Source organism: Pan troglodytes, chromosome 3 (assembly GCF_028858775.2).
Source record: "Pan troglodytes isolate AG18354 chromosome 3, NHGRI_mPanTro3-v2.0_pri, whole genome shotgun sequence".
NCBI lineage: Eukaryota > Metazoa > Chordata > Mammalia > Primates > Hominidae > Pan > Pan troglodytes.
Window position 1 is genome coordinate 107,133,635 of NC_072401.2, and position 12,938 is coordinate 107,146,572.

At 34.8% G+C, this 12,938-nt stretch overlaps 2 protein-coding genes and 1 pseudogene across 6 annotated transcripts in view; 1 reads left to right on the plus strand and 2 right to left on the minus strand.

Moving 5' to 3' along the window:
- The window catches only part of ARHGEF38 (Rho guanine nucleotide exchange factor 38), a 128,207-nt gene extending 125,049 nt beyond the window's left edge, over positions 1-3,158 (plus strand). The window contains exon 14 of the mRNA XM_001170503.7: positions 1-3,158. Coding sequence (XP_001170503.5) covers positions 1-186 — 186 coding nt within the window. The 3' untranslated portion in view covers positions 187-3,158.
- LOC107974045 (ATP-dependent RNA helicase DDX50-like) lies at positions 1,287-4,970 on the minus strand (annotated as a pseudogene).
- Positions 4,864-12,938, minus strand: part of INTS12 (integrator complex subunit 12) — a 24,301-nt gene continuing 16,226 nt past the window's right edge. For all 5 annotated transcript variants that reach the window (XM_009448093.5, XM_016951956.4, XM_016951959.4 and 2 more), the window contains 2 exons: positions 8,897-9,043; positions 4,864-5,554 (listed from right to left, as the gene is read on the minus strand). In XM_009448093.5, coding sequence (XP_009446368.3) covers positions 4,970-5,554; positions 8,897-9,043 — 732 coding nt within the window. In that variant the 3' untranslated portion in view covers positions 4,864-4,969. The remainder of the gene's footprint in view (positions 5,555-8,896; positions 9,044-12,938) is intronic.

Consider the following 12,938-nt stretch of genomic DNA (forward strand, 5'->3'; position numbering starts at 1 on the left):
ATTTTCTATGCAGTTCATGCTTTTCAAGCACGGAGTGACCATGAACTCAGCCTTCAGGAATACCAGAGAGTTCATATACTCAGGTTTTGTGACCTAAGTGGCAATAAAGAGTGGTGGTTAGCCGAAGCTCAAGGGCAGAAAGGATACGTGCCAGCTAACTACCTTGGAAAGATGACTTATGCTTAAGAAAATAAGCCTTCAACTTTTATTTTGCAGCAAGTTGTTGATTGACTACCTCATAAAAATGACATTACAAAACTTTGGACCAGAAAGCAAGAAACCTCTGAACTACAGAAACTGATACTGTACTGGGTTTTCAGGAATACTGTACTTCCTAACAGGATTATTGCATGAATGTATTATAAAGGATACATGTTGAAAGAAACACTAAGCCAACAGAAATAGCAAAGCAAATGACCCAAGCTTCAACTATCAACTATTTAAAAGTGAAGATCTTTTGAAAGAGTAATTATATTCTTTTATCATCAAGAAAGGTTGGATCCAAAGGTTTTTCAATTTACTTTTTTTTTTTTACTGTTATGATGTATTTTGCCTTAAATGTTTTTTTCATATTGCTCTCTTGCAAATGCATACATGTTTATATACATACATATAAACCATATATATTATGTAGCTTTATACACATATGTGGATAATATGAATTGTACACCTATATGTATAAATCAGAGTATACACCAAATATACATAAGAAGAATATACCACCAACTAGAAGTCTTTGATAATATATTTTGTTAATGTTTTGTTTATATGTTTTGAACTAAAACTGGATAACTTGATATTAACATGTAACATTACTGAATGCACACTATATGCCAGACATTGTTCTAAATGCTTTATATGTAGTAACTTGTTTAATACACAAAACATTATGAAGAAACCATGGTCCAAAAAGGTGAAGTAATTTAATCCAAATCACATTGCTATTAAGTGGTGGGCCTGGACTTAAACCTAGGTAGTGTAAACCAAAAATAAAACTCTAAGGCTTCCAACCATCTAAATAGACTTCCCCCTCAGCCAGGGCTTTTTTCTTTCTTTTCTTTTTTTTTTTTTTTTTTTTAAAGGAGGTTTTTTTATTCAAAGGTATAACTGGATAAGTAGATTTGTTTACAACCATTCTTGTGAAATACTTTTTAAAAAAAATACGATCAACTTCTTTGCAAATAGTAGACACATACCTCAACAATGATGACCTAATTTTTGATCCATAATGTACATGATTAGGTAGAAATAGGCAAGCTCACACTGGTAAATTAACTATCAAATACTCAGTCAAAACTCCGTTTGTGGCCCCCACTTCTTGATCTATTTCTATTCCACTTCGTCTTCTACCATCTTGTCGACTTCCTGAGCGACTGCCTTGTCGACTCTCTCTACCTGACCAACTGCCAGATCGACCACCTGACTGGCCTGACCAGCCACTCCTCTGTCTGGAATTAGAAGATGTTTCCATCATAATATTCTTTAATTTCAGGTAATTTAGCTGGCACTGAGAGTATTCAGCCGGAATCATGCCACTTTGCCTGTAACCTTTGACTCAATTGGAGGAATATCAAAGCAAACACCCATATTTCCTTTCAGGAGGCACACTGGTAATCTGAGACACTGCATTACTATTCTGCTTTCTAAGTTCTTTCCAAGCACAGCTGACATCCTGTATTTCCTCTAGGCTTTCCAGAGTCATGGTCACAAACCCCTTATCAGAGTTGATTAAAGATCATGGTTCAAAGCTTGATACACCAGAAATGTGGGCTAAAGCTGCAGCCAATGCATCTATCGCCCCTTTCTCTTCTATCAGTATCTGAGCTGATGGTTGGAAAAAAATCAACAGCAGCATAAGAAATGGAAGCCAGAGACCTTATGGCATCCATGCTTTTAGATTTAACTAAATCCACTGTAGAAGGAACACCTACACATTTAAAAGTAATTCGTGTTTTTTGTTCCACATGTCTTAGTTGACCTCTTTCTCTTGGTTGATAAAAACATACACAAACCCCTGTCTGTCCAGCTTTACCCCTGCATCCAGAGAGATGGATATAGGACTCAATATCCTGAGGAGGAGAACTTTGAATCACCAGGTCAACTACAGGAATGTCCAAACCACGAGGAGCCACATTGGTTGCCACCAAAACTTTATAATTACCTCTCTGAAGCCTTTTAGTGTAATTTCTCTTTGTGACTGTGCAATGTCCCCATGTAAACACAGTGCATTCCGTTTTGTGCGGATTCATGGCCATGTCAGTTACATTCTTCTTCGTCTCACAGAAAATAATAGCCCTCCCTTCAGATCCACTGTAGACTTGAAAGACATCTCATTTTCATCTGTGTTTTATAAAGGAGGAAATTGAGGACCTCACATGGAGGGACTGGGATTTAAAACCAGGTCTTCTGACTTTAAGGCCTTTTCTTTTAGTGTTTTCCCTTTTCTTTTCCTTAAGTCACTAAAATCTGTAGTTATATAATCTTACATAAAGCATGATATGCAAAATAGAAAAATGATAGTCACCACATATCTACTAATGGGATTAAAATGTACAATCCTAAAAGCTTACTTGTTAGCACACTTGCTTATCTGTCCATTCATTCATTGAACCAGTAAGTATTTATTGAGAGTTAGTGGGAATACAATGCTGTGCAAGACAAACAAGATCCCTCCATTCATACCACTTAAATTCTAGTGGGGAAAACATCTGCATATAACAAACTAAATAAAATGATCATAAAATAATAAATGCTATTTATATAAAACTGGCTACTTTCATTACTGCTCAGTTAAAGGGTCTTGTAGCTCATTTTATGATATGAAAAAATCAAGGTCTAAAAGCTCCTTGAGACAATTTAAACTCTAATACCAAATATACCTCTATAAAATACCAAACTGAGCTAAATACTGTATTAGATATGTGTACTTATACATATGTACATAACCTAAATATATGTATGTACACATTATCTATACAAAGAGCCATACTCAGTGAAAGATAAATTACCTCCTAAACTAAAGTCCCCTCTGAGGTACAACAGAAATTAAAATAATTGCTTCTCTTCTCAACTCTATGTAGCACGTATTTTCCGTGATGGGATAAATGTTTTCATTTCAAGTGCCAATGTGTGAACTGTAATAAACATTACTGCTTTCATTTTTTGTAGGTATGGAGGTTACATTAACTGTTATAGTTGCTGAGCTGAGTTTTTATGTCAGGTAATTTTGTTTAGTCCAAACTGGTTTTGAACTATAAACAATTATGGATATGTATTTTTTGGTTTCTTTGACCCCAAAGGGAAATTGAGGTTTATGTCAAATTGATGTTTTATCAAAATAAATCTGTTTCTCAAAGCAAAAGTCTCTGTAGGATTGAGATAATTCATTATTTACATGTAGGGTAAACAGACATTTACTGCCTATTGAGATCACAATTGAGATAATGGATTATCTCAATCCTGGATTCTAATTTACTACAAATAATTTAGCACCATTATTTAACAGAGCAGTTTAAAATAATAATCTTTCCTTTAAAAAAAAAAGACCAAGCTTAATTTTAAAAGCTTTGTGTTTACAGAGATCACCTATCAATATACTTTAGAATAATGATGTTAGAAAAACCTAGGGATTAAGGAAGACAGTTTGAGATTAGAGATTTGTAGAGTGAAGATTTAGTAGCACAAATCAAGTTTGATGGAACAGGCTGTTCATAGTCTTGTGAATGTGTGAATTTGTTGGATATCCAGTTTTTTTGCTGTGAATAATAAACTGTTTCTCTGATGCAGAGGGCTTCCTATCTTCTCTCAGAATATACATGTACAACAATTGCTGGTTAATTTGTTAGCTTGCAAGTAAGACAACAACGCAGACCTTCCACATTTTCTGACTTAACCCACTTATGCCTAGTGTTCCATTATTGCAATTCTCGGCTTATAGAGTTATTTATATCCTACTGTTCAAGGTCATCATCAGGTCTGATTTTTCACCAAAAAAATTTGCAACCTCTGGCATAAATGGGTTAACAATGTACAAAACAATCTCAAGAATTAATCATTATATAGGAGCTTATTGTATACAAAGTTAGCTAAAATTAGGTAAAATGCTATAACATTTTGAGCACTAAGTAAGATAGCCTTTTCTTTCATGGTATAGGAAGAAGCCATCAGTGTGTGAACAAGTCATACATTTCCATCTGCAAAGACCTTTGTGAAATGATATTTTTCTTCAAAACTTATCAGGAATGTGCATAACCAAGATGAATCAAAATTCAACATTTATTACGTACTATGTGCATGTATTACATTGGCAATGTAGGAAAAGTGAGCAATGTGAGAAAAAATATTGTATTAAGCACCAGCACAATTTATTGGAAAAAGATATACCCTTAAATAATTGAAATGAGGTGATAAAAAAGGTAAAGATATAATATGAAGTATGATAAATCAATTAGGAAATTCCATTGATATGAGAAATCAATAATGAAAAAATAATTTTGAAAAAGATGAAATAATTGGGAGGGAGAGGGAGAGTCAGTTGAAATGGGGCTAGCACAGAAAAGGAACACCCAGAATATGGGGAGGAAAATAGAAAACTATGTTGGGTCGTCCCTGCCGCCACATAAGGCACCTCATTCATCAGGATCAACTCTTGGGGCTTTGCTAGAAGACGAACTATTTCTTTTTCCTTAAATTCACAGATGCTTTCAATCTTCTGAAGATCTCATTGAGAACCAGTCATTCTAATCATTGTTTTCACACACTATGGAAATCATTAGAATAAAAATGTTGAAGATTGATTTAAAATGAAAGTTTCCAAGTTTTGTTATATAATATTTAGCATTTTAAGGTAAGAAACAATAGAAATTTGATTATGAAGACTTTTATTAAATTACAGTGTATTACAGATTATATCATAATAATAAGCCTTTCATCTTTAGGCTAATATGATACAAAAACCTACTTGGCCACATTACTTCTTGAGTTTCTTTTGGGCAGCTTTCTTCTTGACCATCTGTAATCGCTTCATAGCATTGAGCTGTGATTCTTGTGAAGTTGGGCCTTTAAGGGATGCTGAGGGAGAGCTGCTGGATTCTGAAGTAGTTTTGCTAGTAGTACTTCCACTAGGTCCTGATGTTCCACTATTTCCATTCCCACTTAGTTGGCTGCTGCTTCCTGGAACTAAACTACTTGGACTAGGAAGACCTACTTTGCTGACATTGTCACAACTAACTGAGCGACTAAGGCCAGTTTTACCCAAGGTTAGAGGTGGAGGTGGTTTTAAAGGTACAGTGGGCGTAGTGCTGTTATTGGAACCTATTTTGGAACCTATTCCACCTTTGGATGATGTTGCCAGACCAGTCAAACCCACAGGTTTCTGGTTAGCTGACGAAGTAGCAGGTTTCCCAGTATTGTTTTGTGTTGTTGAACTCAATTTTGCTGTTGAGGGACCAGCAGAGGAAGTTTTGGCTGCAAAAGCTGCCCATCCAGTTAAGCCACTAGTTACTGACGAGGAAACGCTGGCATTAGAAGAATTTCCTGAAATAACTGTGGATGTCTAAAAAAATAAAGTAAATAATTACATTAGAGCCAAGTTTAATCAATACCTGTATAAACATCCCAAGTTATGAATTGGGAAATTTAAATCACACCACCAAATTAGGTTCTTATGAAGCTGATCTGAAAAACCACACAGAACAAAACTTATCTGTATCTAGTGGGTATTATCATTTGCAAAGCAGAAAATTTTTGATACCATATTCTTGTTCTAATGATTCCAAAAGAAAATATATGAAATTCCTTTTTGGGAATTGCTTTTAGATTCAATTCTAAGCTATATCTGAAAACCAGATTTAGTGCTTTAACATACTTTTTACCCAACAAAGTATTATCGACCTTAGTTAAACATCTAATTCTTTTAGACTTTTCTCCAAATAACTAGGGATCATTTCAAAAATTTAATTCACTCTTAATAGCAAAAATGCCCATACCCAGAATATTCAGGAGAACATATCCAAGATGAAGAGATTCAGTCAATATTTATTTACTGAGTGACTGTGTGAGAGAAAGAAGACAGCCGTATAGATTCTAAACCCATTAAAAAAAATGTCCTCCTAAATTTTGAGCAACAGTTACAGGAGTACAAAATATATGCAAAGTTAATTACTTGGAAGTGTACAATTTTTATGATGTATTAAAAAGGTCTCATGATTTTAGTTTCACAATTTGCCCATGATTCCGGTTAAACTATCATATAAGAGTCTCCTGCTCCTTTAATAAGGATTTTATCAATTGCCTCATTAGGCTGCACAGTGACGTTTTGGGTAGGACTGATCTCATTCTCTGATATATTTCATAAGGGTATAACACTTCAACTTCTCTGATTAACTTTCCTGGCTAATCAGAAGCTCACAATGGTACCAATGCCACTATATAAATACATATTGCTCTTGTTCACACAAGAATAGATTTTTTCACTTTCATATTAGGCACAAATGTACGTAGTTCAAATTAATTTTGAATTGAACTTCTTATTGACACCTTTTCTACCTTTATACTCTTAAGAAGATTCACAAAAGCATTACATTCACATATAGGTAAAAGATAAAATTTTACAAAATAACATCCTACTTAAAAAATGGTAGTTATTATACCTAAAATATATCCAGTTATAATTTAGAACTTTACTCTGAAATAGTTGAAAAACATTTTTAGCTCTTGAAATCAAGGTAGCCTTCAATATTGTCTGCATGCATACATTTTTAATCAATGTGAAAAGTAACAAAAATAGAGTTCTGAGATCTTTGATTTATAAGAGAAGGAATCCAGATATTTGTCCACATACTCTGAAAATTGATAGGATGTTTTCTTACAGTAACATATTAACTATCTTATGAAGTTATCCAGAGAAGAAAAACTACATAAACCATTTATTCCTAGAGGAATATATACCAGCAATGAGAGAAAAAGTTAGTCAAGAAGTAAACCTTTACTTTTCAGTTATGAAAGACCTAATTTTTTTTTCCTTTTCTTGCTATTAAACATAAAACTGTCTGCCATATGGTTAAATGATCTTTCAAAAAACTTCACAAAAGAAAACCCACCTTTAGTAATTAAAAGACCAACACTTAGGAAGTACAAGCAAGAAAGCATGCTCTATGTGTCTGGCATTTCATTTTAATGGCTTGCTGTTGCTTAGTATTGCTTTTCAACAGGATGACAGATGGTTTATAATACTATCAGGACACATAGAAGTAATATAACACAAACAATGGAGACCAAGTGATTTCTTACTATTTCAGTGTAGAAAACAAATTTCTCAAGTTTTTAACTATAAATATTTTCTTGCCTATTTGCTAGATGGGCAAGTTAGAAAAGACATTTGCTTTTTATATGTGAATGGGAACAATTTTTTTATAGTATAAATTTATTCACTTTTATAAAAAGTGAATTTTTTATTAAAGAAACACAAAACCTCTTAATCAAAACAAATATGACAGCAGTCTTTAATTTGTTTGCCATAAAATGATTTCATGTTGAATTTTCTAAAAATAAACTTTAGTAGTAACAGATTAATCTAAAAATCTACTAAAAAGTGATTATATGCAGAATATAGCAACTCTAATTACTTTCAATAAACTGGTTATTCTTACTTCTATTCCAATTCACCAAGTTCCTATATGACAAATCAATAATGGATATGCCTTGGATAGCAAATCTTCCCTGGCAAATTAAAATGAAAAATAATCTCCAAATATAATTATCAATAAGTTTTTAAAAGTATTTCGTATTCATATTCTTTTTCATCACATCAAGGGTATGAAGCTTACTACTTACAGTCACTTAGATCTTTGAGAATTTGAGGCTATTTTTTTAAAATATTTTTTTCTTCCATATTTAGTGCTATGCTTAATATTGGAATGTGTACCTCAGTAAAAGTATTCTTTTTGTTACGAAATTAGATTAGAAAATTATTTTTTTCCATGATATAAAAAGGCCAAGATATTAAGAAATAATGTAGTATGATTTCAAGGATGCAAACTTAGGAATGAGAAAGGTGATACCCTCACTAGACAATGTGGTCCCTTGATATAAGAGGTAGATAACATCGAAAGTTTATTATAAAGAAACAAAACAAGACAAAGCAAGAAAACTCCTTCAACAGCCAATAAGAAGGGAGAAAAAAAAATTACAAGGCCAATCTGCTCAAGTAGGGTGGGGAGCAAAATTGTTGCTACTGAGGGCAGAGGTATTTTGAATTTAAACCAGATTTCTTTTTCTTTTTTTGAGTCGGAGTTTCTCTCTTGTCACCCAGGCTGGAGTGCAATGGTGCTATCTCAGCTCACTGCAAACTTCGCCTCTGGGGTTCAAGCGATTCTCCTGCCTCAGCCTCCCAAGTAGCTGATCACAGGCACCCGCCACCATGCCTGGGAATTACAGGTGCCCATCACCACCCCTGGCTAATTTTTGTATTTTTAGTAGAGATGGGGTTTCACCATGTTGGCCAGGCTGGTCTCAAACTCCTGACCTCAGGTAATCCACCCGCCTTGGCCTCCCAAAGTGCTGGGACTATAGGTGTGAGTCATGGCACCTCGCCTGAATTTAAACCAGATTTCTGATTGAAGATAAATATCTAACCAGATGAGAATGGTAAAGAATGTCATTTTGGAATGATCATAGACTGTTCGTATTTGTGATAAAAAGAAAAACAACAGAGTTAGAGATTAATTAATGATATAAATGTTCCCTTTCTACCTAATATAATAGTAGTAAAGTCTTAATTCCTAAAATATAGCCATTTAGTATATAAAGTTTCTCATTAAATTTTTTATCAAGCAACTATTTTTTAGTCAACTAAACTTTAAGATATAATCTTAGATAAAAATAGAATCTACTATACCTTGACTTCTGTTCTCTTAAACGCTAGAAAAGTTGTCTCTTGTTTCAGTTTAGTTTCTGGTTTCTTAACCAATGGATCTTTGACAGCTGGAGTTACAGAAACAACTGCAGGGGCTGGTTTCTGCGGTGGTTTCTGAGTTTTTTGAGCCTGCAAAAATCAGTGGATTAAATCAGATACAAAATCTTAACTGAATATACAGAAAGATAATAATCCCTCATAGGACTCGTCACTGAAATGAAATACAGTTGAACATTTTAAAAAATAGTGTGATGATAATGAATATATATGCTCTTTGACAAATTATTATCATATTAATGGTCTTACAGATTGTATTAGTTTCTAAACAGTAAAGATAATATTAAGCTTTAGAAATAATACAGAATAGGGTTAGTTAAATACCATTTTAACAAGATAAAATTGTTTTTTAAAGAGCAAAATCACAAACTATATGTAACCGTTAGCTTTACTCATGATGAAGTACATTTATTTCTCATTGGGGTTTGTCAAATACACAGGAGTTTTCTTCTTGGGGTCTAGGCATAAGTCGACTCCTCAGTTGCTGAGGGCAAATTAAAACACAGCTCAGATCATTTATATGGTTTTAAATATAGAACAGGGAGAAAAAAACTATTGATAAATGATTAAACTTTTTGAGGTTTTTCCACATTGCAAAACTAGGCACACTAAATCTTTAGAGAAAGTTAATAAATACAAATTTCTATGTTATGAAAGAATTTTCACCCACTATTATTTTATAAGCATCTTCAGTTTTATTTTGACCAATAATTGATTTTTTCCTTTATTTTATAACTAGGTACTTGACTAAATTTTCCTATAAACTCTAATCATTTTTGAGTTTATTTTTTAGTGTTTTCTAGGTAGATAATTATAACTGTTTATAAATGGTTATGTGCCATGTTTAAGAGTAATTTTCAGAGTCAAACACAGTTAGGATTAAAACCCAGCAACTGGCTGGGTGCAGTGGCTCACGCCTGTAATCCCAGCACTTTGGGAGGCTGAGGCGGGTGGTTCACTTGAGGTCAGGAGTTTGCGAACAGCCAGAACAGCCTGGCCCACATGGTGAAACCCCGTCTCTACTAAAAATACAGAAATTAGCTGGGCATGGTGGCGGGTGCCTGTAATTCCAGCTACTCGGGAGCTTGAGGCTGGAGAATTGCTTGAACCCATTAGGTGGAGGTTGCAGTGAGCCGAGATCGCACCACTGCCCTCCAGCCTGGGCAACAAGAGCGAAACTCCATCTCAAAAAAACAACAACAGAAAAAAAAACAGCAACTATTTTTCTAGATACATTACCTCAGGCAAAATACGTGAATCTCTAAAAGCCTCATTCTCTTCATCTGTAAAATGGTAATAGCATTTGTTTCAAAGGTGGGTCATGAGGATGAATTATGATTATGTAAGAGTTTAGCATAGTGTCTGGAAAATGTTGAGTGCTAACAAAAAGTTACTGTTTATTCATCATTATTATTTACAAAGGATAATCAAACTGAATCCAGAAAAATCCATGCATACTGAACGGGGAAAGATGCTTCCCACCAGCCATTCCACAGTCTTTGATAATCTTCATAAGCCCATACAATACTATACCAGGGAATTTATTAACAATTTGTCACCATTTCTGGAAGCCAGAATTTGGCCTATTTTGCTCTTGTTTGGGCCTTCTTGTGTAATCTTGGGCTATTGTTTGCCATACTATATAGTTTGGGTGCTTAAATCTCAATTCGTATCACTTTTTATACTACATACCTTCCACATCAAAGTACACCTACCTTCAACATCACTTATAAAGCAACAATTAGATCAAGAATATTAAGAATGTTCGAAGTAATTCACTGTTGATTACTTGATTACTGGTACTAGCAGGAAAGCAGAGCCATCTTATCCTTCATTGCAAAACCATGTTACGAGAATGCATCCCTCACAGTAAAACAGAAACATACGGCTCCAAAACCATGGCTTTCAATCTTAACACTGCCTTCCACCCACATCTAGCACTCCTGAGGTTAGACTCTGAGGACCCACCTAACTTGTATGTTTTAACAGATAAAGACTAATTATGATGAAGCCCCAGGAAGTACTTCTGCCTGTGAGATCATGTTTCAATCTTCTGCCTTCCCTGTTTTATCCAGCTATCTTAGAAACTGAGTAAGAAATACCCACAACCCTTTGTCCTTTACTGGTAATACTAGTTTAGGGAACTAGGATATAATTACTGATTCTGTTTTGTTCAACAAAGGTACTAAAATTTTCATTGGATGACTGCTTCAAACATTGCAAAATGTATAAAATTCTCCACTAAGGCACTAACTGCCAGAATGGCAGTACTAAAAACCCCACCTATTTCTAAATGCTGCAAAATAGGAGTGTGTTACTACCTTAGATTGAGAACCACTGCAATAAGTGATATGAGTCTCTCACCTGAAGCTGGGGAAAAACTCCACTACTGCGTAGAGAGAAAACTATAGAACTGAAGAATAACCCTGGACCCTGCCATACACGATCACAACATTCTTAACTAGGTCTTCCTACAATGATGTGTACTGCAGAACTTGCCCCAGTTTGAGGAATCTGTTTGAGGAGAAAGGGGATATCAGGTCCTATTTATAATATCTTTGAGATACCTTGGAACAATAACCAATGCACATATGAGAATCTCACTCAAAGCAATTATAGTTAGAATGACTGTATTTAGAATCCCCACTGTTCCAAAATTATCTCATTAAACCTTACATTTCCTGGATTCTGATCTTTAGGCTCACTTTAGATCATGTCTTTTGGTATTTCCCCACATTTGCTCTTGGTGTATTCTAGTCATGTTATAATATTAGCCATGACTCCCCATTTAGTACTTTGACTTCTGGACACACAGACCAGATTCACTGTTGATTTCTGGTACTAATCTGCATTTAGCCTGGCATGGTGGCTCATGCCTATAATCCCAGCACTTTGGGAGGCCGAGACAGGAGGATCACGTGAGGTCAGGAGTTCGAGACCAGCCCTGGCAATGTAGCAAGACTCCATCTCTACAAAAAATAAAAAAAAAATTAGCTAGGCCTGGTGGCACATGCCTGTAGTCCCAGCTACTTGGGAGGCTGAGGTGGGAGGATTGCTTGAGCCTGGGAGGTCGAGGCTGCAGTGAGCCATGGTCATGCTACTGCACTCCAGCCTAGAAAACAGAGTGAGACCCTGTCTCAGAAAAAGAAAAAATTACATTTGCTTCATTTTATTTAACTTAAGAACAACAGAATGTAGAATGTGTCCAGTCTTGAGCTCTGCTTAAATGCTATGCCAATGAATACATGCTCTTACTGATAAATTAGATATTATTTGCAAAGCAGATAAAAGAATAAACAGTATCCCAGATGAAGAGAAGAAGCTGAGAAGCAGAACATATGGGAACATGAAAGTTCTCCACATATTCAGGGAATGACACACTTAGTCTGTGTCAGAATGGCCAGAGTGTATGAATGTGTATGCTGAAGCAGTGAGAGAGAGGGCTGTAAGGTAGAGTCGGGTCAAAAAGAGAAGGTCCATATATGCATCCTAATGAGTATAACCTCATTATATAAGTAATTGAGAGCCACTGGGCATATATAAGTAGGTAAATATTTTAGAAGAATTCTAATGATAGTAAGTAAAGTGGATTGATAGGAGGCAAGGAGATTTCTTAAGTGGCTATTGCAATAGATAAGTAATGGATTTGTGGATCAGGGTAATAAAAGAGAAATGAATAGATTTCAGAGACATATAAGAGGTAGAATTAGCAAATCTGGTAAACAACGGGATATGGAATTAAAAGAGGCATCAAAGATGTTTTCTAATTCAGGCAATTGCAGAAAAAAAAAAAACTGGATAACAGAACAACTTTCACTTTTAAATTTATTGACCTTAAAGTATCTATAGACTATCTAGTTAGCTATAGAAGCTCACCCAGGAAGAGGGTTAGAACCATAAACATAGATTTGACATAAAATAAATCAGAAAAAATGGAGGAGAAAAAACTTGGGGGAAGAACAGTGCT